This window comes from Gavialis gangeticus, unplaced genomic scaffold (genome assembly GCF_001723915.1).
Source record: "Gavialis gangeticus isolate Ggan-Ray unplaced genomic scaffold, GavGan_comp1, whole genome shotgun sequence".
NCBI lineage: Eukaryota > Metazoa > Chordata > Crocodylia > Gavialidae > Gavialis > Gavialis gangeticus.
The window spans coordinates 22,328,163-22,344,023 of record NW_017729034.1 but is presented as its reverse complement, the minus strand read 5'-3'; the positions used below and the strand labels follow the sequence as shown (position 1 = coordinate 22,344,023).

Genomic DNA, 15,861 nt, shown 5'->3' with positions numbered 1-15,861 from the left:
AAAAACCAAAAAAATCCTCTTTGTAAAGCATTGTGTTATGTATACTTCCAGGAAAGGAGCTATGGGACAAGCATTCCCTGTCCAGACCGCAGTCCCTCTAATTCAGTTCCTGTTTCAGGTATGGATATGTCTTTTTTTTTTTTTTTTGGGGGGGGGTTTTTGTGCATTGTAAAGGGGTACTGTCATCTAGTTTTAGGCACAACATGTAAAGTTTTATATTTTGAAAATGTAAAGTTACATCAGTTTGGCACCAAGATGTAAACCTTTCCTTGTGGTATATAAAGCCATATGCACCTGTGTTAGACTTGTAGATGCCTGAAGAAGAAAGCAAAGCTAGCATATGCAGAAAGTGAAACTAATTCATCTAAATTAGCTGTTCAAGTAGAACTACTACATGCAACAATAATAAAGCACTACATGTCCATTAGGGGTCTGCGAAATGGGCCGTATTTGATTCAGATTTGGCCCAAATCGGGGATAATGATTTGATTTGTTGATTCGGATCACTGTCCTGATTTGATTCGGCTGAATCTGAATCTGAAGATTTGATGCTGATTCCAAGAATCAGAGATTCAGACATAGACACAGCTTTAAATGTTTTTTCTACATACCAGTGATCAGCTGCAGGGGGACCCTGCATGCTCCCCACCCCCTGCACGCTCCCCAGCAGACCTGAAAGTGGACCAGAAGTGCTTCTGGTCCACTTCTGGGTCTGCTGCTGAGCGCACTGGGGAGCTCCCTGTGCTCCTGTGAGATGCTCCATTCGCCCCAGCATCGCAGCATTCACAAGCCACTTGGTACCTTGAAGTATATAGAAAAAACATTTAAAGCTGTCTCCTATGTCTGAATCTTTCCGAATCTCTCCAAATCGATTCAGAGGGTTCCAATTCGATTCAGAGAGATTAAAGGGTCTCCTGATTCGATTTGGATTTGGAGATTTGGCCACCAAATCTCCACTGAATTGAATCAGGGACTGAAGCTTCGCACAGCCCTAATATCCATAGCCATGTTCAGTCAATGATTTTGAAGTTCTGTGGGTATGGACAGGTGAACAATTATACCTTTTTGAAGGGTGTGCAGTTTAGGTGAATCCACTGTTACTGTTCAGTCTGTCAGCTTCTATTCTGTGTTAAGTAGAAGTTAAACTGGTACATCTTATCCCTGATTTAAACACAATAATGTAACCCTGTTTCACTTTATGTACCTATGAGATGGGCATGGACTGATTTTACACTGAGTCTGATGGTGAGGCCTCACAAGTGTTAAGTCTTTCCTTCACATTTTATAACTATGTTAATTTTTCATTTGTCCATACCCTATAAACAGTAACTCAACGATATGACATGCTAATGATTACCCCATTTAACAGGTGTGGAAACTGAGGCATAGGTGATTGAGGGAGAGAGCACTACTAGGTCTCTGACAGCCCAGTCGCATTTTAATCCTAAACCCCTACTTCTCCCAAACAAAACTGGAGACATGATGGAAAAGAAAGTTGGATGTCTACATTTTTTGTCATTTCTAAGTACTCTAAAATAAAGGAAAACCTTGGAGGTGGGGTTTTGGCAATATCTTTTATTTTACCAACTTATAATGTAAAGGAAATGTGTTTGAAATGTCTTCATGCTGGCAGAATCTCTAAAGTAAGGAAACAGATTTTTTTTTCCCACAGAAATATATCCCAAATACAGAAATCTTTTCTAACCACAGAATAATCTGAGCTTAGCCCTTAACATGTATTCAAGAGTTCCCTTCCAGAAACAAAATTGAACCATATCAGGGCTGGCCCCCAGTAAAATTCAAAGTTAGGGTGGGATTCCTGAACTGGTGCTTTTAGTTTCCATTAGTTGCTCTTGTTATATAGAAGAAGATTTTTCAAGTCTATGCATCAAGCCTCTCAGGTATTTTTTATGACTGCCAAAGACATTTTGTTTTCTGTATGACAATAAATCTTCAGGTAAGACTGAATGATTCCTTAGTTAACTTAATGATTGATAGTAAGCTAACTTAAGCTATCAATGATTCTTTAGTTAAGTTAGCTTACTTTTTAATCTCATTTTAATGTACTCTTTCCAGTGACATGGTTTATAATCACTCCTGTGTGTTTCATTCTGTAAACTACCTCAGCAAGTGTTGATTATAGATGGCAATATTATCTAATAATTAGTTCTTCTGACCTGGACATTTGCCTCTCTTTCAAAAGTTAGATATTTTCTGAGGCTGTAGAGAAGTCTAGAATCAACACCATTTTGAACATATCTTTTTAAGAAGCCTGCAGTGTTTTGCTGGAAGTCAGACACTTGCATTCTTGTGGCAATTAAAATTTTATACACACTTTTTCATTACAATATTTTTAAATAGGTAATTTTTCGAAGTAGGTTCTTTGGTAACAAAGATCTAACTCAAAAGTGGCTAGATATAGTGAACCAATATACATAGTTTTAAGTAAATAAAAGCAATTAGAATTGGTATTTCTTCTCAAAGAGTAAACCTTGTTTGTACAGAACATATCCAACTGAGCAACATCAAGATATGAGTACTGGAGCAGTGCCCTTGCATTCTAATGTGATTGTCTCTACTAATGTACTTGCCACGACTTGCAGTACAGTCTGGATTTCCAGTGGATCAATTTATGAAGTGCTCAGTGCTCATGACTGAAATTAGGTTTGCAAGAACTCAGTTTTCCTTCAGGCATATCATTATGGGCCAGATCTTCAAAGTGCACAACAACTCTTATTGTGATATTTATGGCTAGATTTTCAAAATAACTGAATATCAAAATACTGAGGGTTGGTTGGCTTGTTGTTTTGTTTTTAATTTGAGTGGTTACTTCACCTAAACATTAGCAAAGCTCTTGAAATTTGGACCCCCCACCATCATCTATTTAAAAATGCTCTTCAGACCATAGGAAAAAATATGTTTGTCTGGCTACTCTTGTAAATTAAGTCTGGAACTAAGGACTAAATCTAAAGACACTTGTGTTTTCTGTCTCAAATAAGTTGTGGTTTCTTTTAAGAAGTGGTGGCAATACTAAGCATTCTGCTTTTTGCAGTTACCGAAGCAGCCCCCTTGGGCAGCCAAAAGAAGGGAAATGGGTGGGGCCAGAAGGAGCCCAACACGTTAGTGTGTGTAGCTCAGTGACCTGGATGCTACCCAGAATGAGAGAAGACCTAGCCCTTTCTCCCAAAGGGCATGTTTACACGAGAGGAGCTGTGGCAATGTAGCTCCTCGCTATGGTGACAGTGCTGACAGGCACGAACTGTGATGTCAATGTAGCTCATTGTTACTGTGCAGTAGGGTCAGATACAACCCATGTGCTGTTGTGTGCAGCTGCTAAAGCAAGGACAAAATGACTGAGCAGTCACAACTACACAGTCAGGTGCATGTGTAGACATGCCCAAAGGGACGGAAACTTCTCTGTTGCTCTCTACCCAATGAATGCAAATACAAAGTACTGTGGTCAGATTGAGAAAGAGGGCTGGAGAAGGGGCTGGATGAGGTCTAAATGATGTTCTAACAGTCAAAGTGCTTTGAAAAGAAGCAGGAGGTGTAGATTCAAATGGCTTTTGGGTGAGGGACTCTAAAACCTGAGTCTTCTGCTCCGTTGACAAGTGCCTAACCACTAGACTATTGGGCTCCAACATGGGAGGGCTCTGTATTAGTGATGGGTTTATACTTGGCCTTATGCAAGTACCTGAGTGATCCTCATTCTCCTTGTGCCTGCTAATCATGGGCTTTTTACTCATCCTAATGTGTGAATCTGGGTCATTCTGTTTCACCATGTATGTGCCTGGCCAGAACACAACTCTGAGCATGCTCAGTGGGTAAGTTCACTTAGACCTGAATTACTGTAATGCCAAAAATTTGCATCTGTGTGGCTGTGCATGTGCCTTTTAGGCGCACAGAGTGAAATAGTATTCAGCCCAAAGACTCTCTGGAACCCTATTGTTTGTCCCAGAGAAAAGGTTTCCTTAATAAACAGAGTGATTAGAAATTTCCCTTCTTCCCCAATTTTTCTTTTCCTAGTTCACAATTTGAGGCCTGCAGACATTAAGGTGATTGCTGCCCTGGGAGATTCACTCACAGTAAGTACAGATGACTGAATAACCATTGTAGATATAAGGACATTTCTGATTTCTTTTTTTAACTTTATTAAGGAATCCAATTTATCAAATAACAGATTTAACATTTCAAGATGCATCTAATCCCCTAAAACAGGGGTGCTCAATCCCCAGGCCAGACCTGGCCTGCTGTGTCATGTCATCTGGTCTGCAGGGCTCCCCACAGGTACAAAAATTTGGCAGTGGGGGAGCAGTGACACTGGACCTGTAGGGAGCCCTGGGCCCTATGCGCTAGATCAGGTACCGGATCCCAGAACAGAGAATTGGGCAGGGGTGGGCCTTCAGGCATGATCTGGCCTGTGGACCAGCCCCGTGCCACTCATCTGGCCTGTGGGGCCAAAAGGTTGAACACCACTGCCCTGTAATATACATAAAGACAGATACTTATTCTCATCAGGAGTGCTGTCTTTACCTAGACACTTCTGATTTCTAATGAGGGAGAGAGCAGTACAAACACTGATGTGCTCCCTTGGGCCAATCATATTCTTGATACTGTCTTCTACCATGGCTCAGCCATGACCAGGAATGATCCAACTTTAATTCACTTAAGTCTGATCTTTGTGTTTGCATTATTCCAGTTTATGTCAATGTGAGTGCAGCACCCAGAGGCTCTGTGGGATTGGACTATACATCAGATGGAAAACTGCCAGCATGAATTTTAAAAATTGTAAATTCTCATTGATCATAGCCATTCTCCCTAGATACTTGCCTTTATAGCTGTTGTAAGTAACATAAGCACAATGCATCAGAACTTCAGCTAATGTAAATTGGTACAGTTTCACTAAAATCTATAATGCTGTGGCCATTTATGCCAGCTGAATATTTGACTCACAGGCAGCAGAGCCAAACTGATGTGTATCATTAAATATTGTGTATACTGCCCATCTAGAGAACTAGTTTCCCTATGGAGGTCAACTCTACACTAGCTGTGATTTCCCCTGATCTGTGAGTAGTGTTCATAGAATCATAGAAAATTAGGGTTGGAAGGGACCTCAGGAGGTTATCTAGTCCAACCCCTATGTTGCCCTGTTAACACTATGATTTAGCATGTCCTGTATGCCCTGCACCAGTTATTACATGAACCCTTACTGGGGGATGATGCAGCATAATGTATCATGAGATGTAACAGTGTAACATAATAGCTTTTGAATACCTTTAACCAACAAAGGGCAAATTTCTCTCTAAAAATGTTACTGTTTTTCAATCAGCCTTTCCTTAAAAGTCAGATGGCCAAATGGGGGATACATCTCTGCATTATATAAGCAAAAAATAAGATGGCAATGATTTGCTAGAGAAGAAATCATACCCTTAGCCTTTATATGTTTTAAGAGCAAGGATTTGGAGTCTCTTGAGGAACTGTTGTCGCTTGGTCTATGAGCATCCTTTTCTAATAATTTTTATTAGGATCAGTCAGGCTAGGGACAGAGACTACACATAAACCAGTATAAGTGATTGGAAACCAGTTCATATCTGTAGCACAATAGAAGTCCAGTGCACATAAACCACTTTCAAAATGGCCAAAACTGTTTTAAGATAAACCTGGATGAATTTGGTATTAGACTTAATTGATTTAGGTTAAATCAGTTTATGGAATTTCTGTCTGTCACATCGCTGCTTAGCTGATAAACAACCATGTGAGTACCCTGAGCAGTGCCCTTCCCTAACTCACCTTCCATGTCTTGATGATATCCAAACAAATCAAAGGAGGGGTTCCATGATGTTGTAAGTCGTCTCCTGTTGGGGTACTCATGGTCCGGTTACGGCTGACTTGAGGCTCTGCCTCCCCTATACCCTGTCCACTCGCCAACCATTGATGTCAATACATTACGGCCTGTGGTAGCTGCTTCAGCTCTCTGTCTCTGCAAATCCATCACTGACTGGATCTCCATCATCCAATCCCTCATTGGGCGAACTCAGGGTACAGTGAGGGTGTACCTGTCATCCTCTTTGCTGCCTACCCTCACCCTAATCCCAGGGCTCCCTGTTCTGGGCTTTCCCCTCCTGGGAGAGAGCTTTTATTTCTTGACCCAATGGGTGTTTCAAAAAAAATAAACAAGGTCAAAAAGGAAAAGAAAACAAGAAAGGGGCTGCCTATGGGAGGCTCAGACAAACCCAAACATGCTACCTCCCTTCTAAGTCCCCCCGTTTTGGTAGTAGCAAGGGAGGTAAGGGAGGGTAGGGAGTCAGACAGTGGCTCCCTGTCTTCTCCTGGCCCTATATGAGTGGGGACCTAGCAGCTGGGGTGCCCCAGAGCTTGACACCCCATGGTGTTCCCCGCACATGGGCTCAATCTGCTCAGTGTCAGGTCCCTGCTCCCTTCCTCCCTCTTTGGCACCATCTGTGCCTTCTAAATTTCCCATGGTGGTGCCTGTGGCTGATTGACAGTGAGCTCAAAAAGAGGTGCTGCAACGCCACATCTTACACTGGTCCAGGCTCGCTCCCCCTTGCTGGTGAGTGGCCCTGATCCCCAATGCTCTCTGCCCTTTCCCCTCCGGGTTAGGCAGGGCTCTCAGGGGTTTGGGCAGGTGTGCATGATCTTTGCTGCCACACTGTTCCAGATCCCTTCCAGATTCAAGTTGACTCAGAGTCCCCCAGCATCCCAGGATGCTTTGCATCTACCACACAAACTCCCCCTTGTAGGGTGGGCAGGCTAGACTTGGCACAAGCTGTTTGCTCCAGCTGAGAAGAGAGGCATGCTCTGGTGCCTCCCAGCTTTGGGCCTGGGCCACTGCAAGCATGTGGCTTCATTTTCAGAATCAAAAGTGAATGTCTATTCACTTGCTTATCAGTTCAATCTGTGCAGTTTAGACTAACCTGCAAAGACTGAATTGATTCAGCCTCTGGATTTTTGACTGTCTGTACTTGGCTTTAGGGAACAAGTTATGCTAGAAAGCTTTATGTGGAAAGTGCCTTTAACTTCTGTCCTTTCTCCCTTGATCTCAGGCAGGTAGTGGGGCAGCAGCCAAACCCAATGATGTTCTAGATGTTCTTACTCAGTACCGAGGTCTTTCTTGGAGGTGAGTGCCACAATTTTATTTTACCTGAGTGTGCACTTTGTCCCATGGAAGTTGCCCCGATCTCTGGACATTGGCCCCTAGGGCTGCTGGAGAAGCACACACTTCTATTGTCCTGCCTCAGATTCCAGTGACTTTATGATCTGAATACAAAAGAAGAAAGCATTGCTTTCTAGAGAAGATATAATGAGAGGCTTCAGTGCCCTTGAGACTTATCCCAACTTGGGGAGAAGATTTAAGCTGAACTTTAAGTTCTTATTCATTTCATTGTTAATCAAGCCAGACTTCAGGAGAGGGCAAATTAGATTTTTAGACTTTATGGAAAGCAAGATAGAAGTGCACCTTATACTTATAGAATAACTGAATTTGCATATACTTTTGTGACTTCATGTTAGCATGGCTAACTTCCTCTCTGCTCTTTAGACTTTGGGTTAAGTTTACTGTAGAACAGGTTGGAAAAGATCCTTGTTCACATTGGGATTTTCAGTAGAGAGTCCCTTCAAGATGATGTAAACCCAGATTAAGAAAGGCTTCAACCCCTATTCTCTAATGCCAGTCTGAACTGCTCCTTTCCGATCCTGCGGTTCTTGCACGTGCTTGTCCCCTGTTTGTCGATAGGAGTTCTCCTGACAGAAGGGCTGCAGAATGAGGCTGTTTTAGTTTCTATCTTCCCATCCAGCTGTACTCTCCTAGTCCTATCCCTATCTTAGTTACATTGTACAAGGCCATCAGCAGCTACAAATCAGTGCACACCTAGACTTTAAATCTGGCACTAATATTTACTATATAGGTAAAGAGAGTCAGTATAAAAGGAAGTAACGATCATTATTTTTTTTTCTGTAACTACAGACAACTTTATTATTTAACTGTAACTTTATCAAGTTGATTCCACACCCACCCCATCATTTCTCACTCATGTGGATTGTTATTAGAAACTTCAACCGTATAGAGTTTTAAAGAGGAATCATAATGCCTCAGATTAAATGAGCACTGTAAAAAAGGAGGAAAGAACCAACTCTGAGGCTTTGCTTTTTTGTTTAAAGAGGGCTTTCAAAAGGAAGGCTTTACAAAAATTTAAGAAGATTAAGCATGTCTTTAATATATGTTCCTAGTGCAAATGCTTTTTAATAATGTAATGTTCTACTTATGTTATTAGAAGTACAGTTACATGATAATTACTCTAGTACAGAAGAAAGGGTAAGTGGAAATTAATCAGCCTAGTTCCAGTCTTCGTATTGCAGAAAGAAAAACAAATATATTTGTTACACCTCAATTTTTATAATTGCATCTATTTCCTAATTAGCATAACTGGTGTAAGACTACAGGGAATCCTGTAAATATAATGACCACCTTAATTGCACAGGATGGGTAATGATAAAAATGTTAATAGGGACAGAATAGCAGATATGATAGAAACTATACTTAGTCATTAAAAAAAAAAATCCTCTAATTTGTTACACCTCACTTAATATATGCCAAAGCATAAAACCATGCAATGGAGTTAAACTACAAGGTAGAACTGGGATGTACAGCCATTACACTATGGGACAGGGGAAGGAAGGAAGACTTTTACTATGATTGTGATGATTTTGATAATGTCTCTTTAAATATGACACCTGTAGCACTGGAATGCAGATGTGTAAAAAAGCATCTGGGTGCTCAGGGCAACAGGGTGCATGGAGGCAGTGGCAACTTCTGGCTCCTGCTATGCTGCTGGTGTGACTGGCTCTCATGGCAGCGGATATTTCCCCTCACAATCACATCCAATCCTAGTTATGCTACTGAAGCAATGGGAAGTAGAAAAACAGCTTGCCTTTACTTCATTAACATCCATCAGGAAGAACATTCCATAATTAATGAACATCTGTGTAGAAACACCATTAGAGGGAGCTCTATTACTTATTCCCATACTTATGAAGTAAATGTCAATTTGAAATACTTTTGCTTGTTTGTCTCCATTTAACAGTATTGGAGGAAATGAAAACATAAGCACAGTCACCACTCTACCAAGTAAGTGCCTTTTCTGCCCCAAACTTGTCGTATTTCTAGAGCAGTTTAATAATTTATAGAAGAGACGTGAAGAAAGGTTCGCAAATTGCGGAATGGCAGACTGATCACCTTGTATTCAGTATCCAGTACTGAATAGGAGGTTTTTAATAGTCTATGCTGTAATTTGCTGTGCATGACTTAACAGTGTGTTTTGCAATTCCCTGGGGTTTGGGTTAGTTTGCTATTCTTCTTGGTTTATTGTTCTAAGATGCATTCAAATGGATAAATGAAATGTAGGTACTTAAACAGGAATTAGGTGCAATTAAGGCATCTAATTTGAAAAGAAGCCATCCATGTCAAACCTCATTTTAGCAGCCACAAAACAGTTCAGGCCCCTAGATTCTTAAGTGCTTCCTGTCAGCCCCAAAACTCCCTAGATGTCTAAATATAGGCCTCTGCACATGCTCAGAAGTGATCCAGAGCAAATGCCTAGGTTCCATGTGGGTGATCCAGATCAGAACTGGGAGGCAACTAAACTTCACCTAATTCCCCAGTCTGCTAAGCATTCACAGAGCACAATTAATGCCTGATTGACACCAACATCAGGTTAGTACAAAATGTAGCATGGACAGCCACTGTCACTACTGAACATGGCCGCCTTCTGTACAATAGCCTAGGGATCAGAATAGTTGCCCAGAAAGCTAGAGACCTGGATTTTAGGCTCTCAGCTTGAGGAGACTCAAACTGTATTGTCCCCTTCCCAGGAGAGTGCCCTAACCACCAGGCAGTGGATAGGCTGGGTGAGAGTGCTCTCTGCTTCTCATGTTGAGACAGGGCCACTGCAGCCAACAGTGCAAGGAGTACAGCAAATAAGAAGGAGCTTGATTCTAGCCCAGTGAAGAGGGCCTCTCTGGATGAGGGATTTGGGACAAATCCACCTCTGATTTTATTGTGAATGCATGTGAGTTTGCCACTTGACTTTGCAGACCAACTGAAATAACATTGCCAGGCCGGCTGCTCATTGCTCACTGCAAACCAGTTGCATTTCATGGGTGCTTCTTCTTTTTCAGATATTCTTCGTGAATTCAATCCTTCCCTTCAAGGGTACTCCACTGGCTCTGGTGGGCCGAATTCACCAAATGCATTCCTCAACCAGGCTGTGGTAGGAGATCGTGCAGAGTGAGTGAGGACGGATTGGAGAGCAAGGAGGGCTTGTTTCGAATGTGGAGCAGATTGTTTTAATTATGTTCCAGTTAAAGGTGGACCAGACCTGGATCGCGGGTGGGGGGTGCTACCAAGTCTGCGGAGGATTCCTGGATCCATAGGAAGGTGGGAGGGGAGGAATAAAAATAGTGCACTCAAGGTCAGAGTGGGAACAGCACAGCCCTGGGGCTGGGATGAGAGCAGCTAGGCTTTCCCAGCACAGGACATATACTGTGAACATGGCATGGCATTCAGGAGATGGTGTTAACTCTTTCTTAGATTGGGTTAACCCAATCTTGATCTAAATTAGTGCGCTTCCTCAGGTGACCTAACTTAGACTGGGCATGCCATTTTTTGCTGCACAAATGGGCACTTGGGGTGCAGGCAGAAGTGCAGCTCCCTGCTGTGACTGAGAAGGTTTTGCAGGAAGTGTTCTGAGTTACAACAATCCCTTGGAACAAACAGAAGTTCACTGTTGGTTTCAGGGGATGGGGAATCTACCTACTGGCTTCAGCCTACAGCCAGTTGCAATGGCCCCTCCACCCTGCTAAGTGAAAAGTTTTCAGAATGGGAGGAGGGAAAGGAGCAGAGGGAGCTCATTCTAGGGGCTTCCCAGCCAGCGCTGGAGGGTGGGGTGAGTGACTTGGAGCCCCCTGGCTCAGGGGGGTGGGGAGGGACAGAGCTCCTATACACTTAACCCACCCTCCAATGAGGGCTGAAAAAAACCCCAGACTGAACTCCCTCTGCTCCCTTTTCCCCCCTTCTGCTCTGAAAACAGCTTGAGGCTGGCAGGCAGCGCAAACAGAAGTTACAGAAGATGAACTGTTTTGAAATGTCTTCATCTGACCCCTCAAGTAATAAGGGGTCAGATCCATTTTTGTAGCTGTCTGCAGCTGTGCACTTGTGTATGGTCATGGCTATAAACTGCTTTCCTTGGCCAGATTGGGCAAAAATTGTTCCTTCTGCCTGAGTCCTCTATTTAGCAGCTTTGCTTCCTGCCATCTCTTCACAGCATCTGATGATGTAAGCCCTCTTCTTATGAAAGCTTATGCTATACATCTCTGATTTAGATGGCTCATAAAGGTGCATATCTATCCTGACCTTTGCCAAAATGGTGAAATCCTGGCTCTGTTGAAATCACTAAGGGTCTTGTCTAGACAGCAGTGGGAGCAAGATTTCACACACAAACTGACATAGACAAGGCCAGAAGCTGCTTAAAGTTAGTCGGTGGACTACATTCAGTCATCAGTGAAACACGTCAGCCTTTCTTCTGCAAACATATCAGTGCTACTGTGCATCACCAGGTTGATGCCATGCAATATCTTGTATAATAACAATAATCTAGTAAGGATAGGGAAAGGTGTTTATGACTGTTATCACTGCTCTGAGAGAGATTATCCTGATAAGCTGCATCCTTTCAATTGTTTATACTGTGATACAAATAAAACAACAAGCCATATTTCCCCTGAAGCCTGCACTGCATTGATTCCTCATTCCATTGAAAAGGTCCAGTTCCATCTCTAGATGTGGCCTATTTCTGGAACCATATTTTTAAGAGCTGAAACTGAAGTTTTCCATTTTTTACCATATTCTTTTAAGGGTTTTCATAAAGTCTGCTTGTTCATCTGCTTTCCTTAATGTCCCATTTCCCATGGAGCGTTACAGATGTCCCCCTCTTTTTCAATTTTTAGGGATGTCCCTGCACAGGTTCAGAAACTAGTGGACCTGATGAAGAATGATGTGGTGAGTCTCAGCAGATGATGAATATCTTTTAAGTAAGATATAGTAGTGTTGAAGTGTTGTTGTGGCTATGATAGTCCAGGAGTTATGAGAGAGGAAAACATTTCTGCAAGCCTTATCTCTTATTGGACCAACTGTATGGTTGGGATAGACTTAGACAAGTTTTTGAATGCAAGGTAGAAAATTATGGGTAGGGAAATGGTGAATTAGATGGAGTACAGCATCTGTTGGTGAAGAGTCTGGTTCAGCATGCAGTCATTTGGGCTTTCTCTTACTGCAGAAAAGATAGGAGTTTTACAAAGGTGTGATTGTTATTTCACTGTTAAACCCTAGTGGAGACGAGCTTCCTATAGTTTTTACTGCAAGATAGCTAGACAAGTCCAGTAGTATATCCCCAGCCTGTAACTAGCCTTGCCTCTTTTACCTGAAAATAAAACTACAGAGCCTTGTTTCGACTAGGATTTTACCATGGCATATCTAAAATTGTTAATTTATTCTATGCTGAACATGCATCTTTTGTCAGCAAGTAGAGTCACTTGACCATGTTGAAGGCAATAGTTTCACCCAAAGACGCTCTTTTCCTGTTTAGTGAATTTCTGAAGCAGGGTGATCTATGTCATTTTTAACCAAGTGGTCATTATTTTTGTTTGTAAATTAACCATAAGCTGTTGTTGACTTTTTACACATTTGTTGTTCAGAATGATCTCATTAATGGTTTATGAAACTTACCTACTTATAGGTCACATGTCAGCTCACAAACTTTTCACCTCAGCTATTGCTTTGAAAGTTTGCCATTTGTAATTCAATAAGTGTGCCTCTGAGATCAGTAACCTAAGTCACATGATGCTATTTTGGCTTCCCAACTGTGAATCTGAGAGGCATCCAAACAGCTTTCAAGATAATTACATGACACGTCCAATGTAAACCCTCTGGTGAATACATTTTTGCAAAAATATTTATCATGCCTTCTTTCTCTGTGCACTTCCTTGTAAACAAAATTTTGCTTTCACAGATGTTTCTGAAACATGATTAAAAGGGATTGCAGTTAACAATGAAATAATGTGACTGGTTTTATTCAAACTAGTGTTTGCCATCACATCTAATCAGTATTCTCCCACCCCTGTGAATTTCTTGTTATACCTATTGACTTGGCAACATTACACAAGGCAAACAATTGCAAATACTTTTTTCTATGAATACTTAAAGCAGAATATTTTTATCAGGCTTCAGAGACAATTCAATTCTAGAGTTCCCTTTTCTTTTACTTAAACCTTTTTTTAAGATAACTGTTTAGAATGTGGAGAGACTTTTCTGATCAAACTGTGTCAATTTTGAGACCAAACCATGTGACAGTATCTAAGGCAGAATCTCTCCTTTCCCAGTCACTAGATCTGAACTGGCAAATTAGACAACTCGCTGTTAACCAGTTGCTGCTTATCTGCCATCCTGCCTTCTCTATTGCACTAAAATTGAATTGTTAGGCCATTTATAGACATGCTGTTTTCTAAACCATGTTAATTGACTCGCATCACACAGTTTGAATCAAATTTCAATTTGAATTAAAGGTTAATGGATAACCACTGGTCATCAGGGAGGCTTTTCCGCATTTCTCCACTTCTGCTGTAGAGATGGCAGGGAGCGTGGGACACTGCCTACCACTCACAATCAGGGCCACCAAACTGTGCTCACTTGCTACATCTGGTGGTGGGTACCTAGATACCTGCCATATATACATGTTAATTAATACAGTTTAAATTGCCTAATTTGGACTGCCCTTGTTTGCATTAACTTTAATCATTATTCAATGAGAATTATTTAATTCAGACTGGAGCCAATTTAAATTCAGACTACAGACGCCTAGGTGTATATAGTGATAGCTGTAGTCTGGATGAAACCCAGAAAAACATAACGCCTATAAATGGCCTTAGTATGCACCTGTGGACCAGGTCTGTTTGACTAAAGCATGTCTGAACCCTGTATCTTCCCTGCCAGAAAGCAACTAACGTGCCTTACCTATTTTCACCAACTAACATGCCTTACCTTTCCCACTGTAAAAATCCTAGTAGAGAAAATACACCATATTTTTTTTTTTACCATGGCATAATGAAATGAGGTCAGCACAATACCTTGTTTCCAGTTGACTTTGCCTACTTTTACCTTGTGGTAAAGACTCAAGTGCCTTATCTCCCACTACAGCAGGTCAGCTACAAGAGCTTTTATCTATCCCACTTTAAAAAATTGTAACAAAACATTTCTTTTTGCAATGAAGACATAGCCTCAGAGCTCCTGGAACAGTCAATCTAATTTTTATTGATTTATAACGATCAAAGTCATCAATGGAGCTTCAGCAAGAGCTCTCTGATGGGTCTGAGAGATCCTACTGAAATGGTAAACCTGTAATTATAATTGTATTTATACTGTGATGGGACCTAAAGCCCTGCAGTTGTGACTGGAACATCTTATTGCTATACAGACACAGGGAAGGATGTAGCTCATGCACCAAAGAAATATTTATTTCCTGTTAGCTTATGGTTGATCCATTTCTTCCTTCATGTTTATCATTCTCTCTCTCTCTCTCTCTTGGTTTTTGTTTGTTTGTTTGTTTTTCTGAATGCAGAGAATAAATTTCCAGGGAGACTGGAAACTCATAACACTTTTTATAGGAGGAAATGACCTGTGCAAATTCTGCAATGATCCTGTAAGTCACCAGGGATCTTAGAGCTGCCTGCAGCATGAACAGACAATGGCATTGCTATTTGGTACTGTCTGCATTCCAGAGAGTGGGATACTGGAGCTCAGCTGGGCATATATGGTGAACCAAACCTGAAGTGGCTGCATGTGTGCTGTTCCCCACCCACCTCTGAGACCTGGAGGTCGTTCAACCTCAGCTTGAGATAAAGTGAAACAGTATCTTTAAGAACAAGCGTGAGCTATGAGATTGGGGCTAATTTATTTTGCCATAAAATATGATTAACTTTCTCTTGATCTAATCAGATCTTTCTGTACATAGGCAAAATAAACTGCCCAAGGGTTCTTCTGTCTCCTTCCATCCCTCCGATTGCCAGCATCCAGTGTGCTGTGTCTGCTATAGCTACAAGAGCATGGGTGCGGTTCCATCCACAGTTCATGCCAATGCTGTTAAACCACCTGATAGCAAGCTTGCATTCTACGCATGTCCTGTAATGTCACATCTCCCTCATGAACTTTTCACACAGTGATAGCACCTTGTTGCCTTTCCCCATACACAAATAGCCCAACATATACTTTTTATTCTAGATTTCTGATTCCCTGTTTAAAAAAAAAAAGCCATTATAAAGTTCCCATGAGAGAGCTAGACAGTATGCAAGAGCAACTCAGTCCAACCCTCTGAACCTAGGAGTATTGGCACAAAATTGAGGCAAGAATTATGGATAAACTTCAGGGCAAGAAACATTTCTAATGCTGAGGTCTATTTGACCATAGAATACTCTTATAAATGAAGTGGGGAAAGGCTAGTTTATGTAAGATAATTATAGGTACAATATTAACCACTCAGATATATTGTAGGGAAAGCCCTTGCCATGTACAAGGGGATCGTATCCCAGATAAATTCCTCAGTTCCTATGAGGGGTATAAGCTGTAGCCATGTTGGTCTAAGGATATAGTCAGACAAGGTTCTTTGGGTAAATCTGATATCTTTTATTAAACCAATTCAAATAGTTGGAAGAATTATTTGCAAGCTTTCAGGTACAAATACCCTTTGTGAAGCTGAGGAAGCAACTGCAGTTGGTCTGTGTTCTTCCTGATACATTTCT

The 15,861-nt window shown here is 41.5% G+C and overlaps 1 protein-coding gene across 1 annotated transcript in view; it reads left to right on the top strand.

Moving 5' to 3' along the window:
• Window positions 1-15,861, top strand: part of PLB1 (phospholipase B1) — a 127,749-nt gene that overhangs the window by 41,866 nt on the left and 70,022 nt on the right. Inside the window, exons 10-16 of the mRNA XM_019526696.1 lie at window positions 52-118; window positions 4,027-4,085; window positions 7,065-7,138; window positions 9,102-9,145; window positions 10,195-10,303; window positions 12,019-12,070; window positions 14,685-14,765. Coding sequence (XP_019382241.1) covers window positions 52-118; window positions 4,027-4,085; window positions 7,065-7,138; window positions 9,102-9,145; window positions 10,195-10,303; window positions 12,019-12,070; window positions 14,685-14,765 — 486 coding nt within the window. The remainder of the gene's footprint in view (window positions 1-51; window positions 119-4,026; window positions 4,086-7,064; window positions 7,139-9,101; window positions 9,146-10,194; window positions 10,304-12,018; window positions 12,071-14,684; window positions 14,766-15,861) is intronic.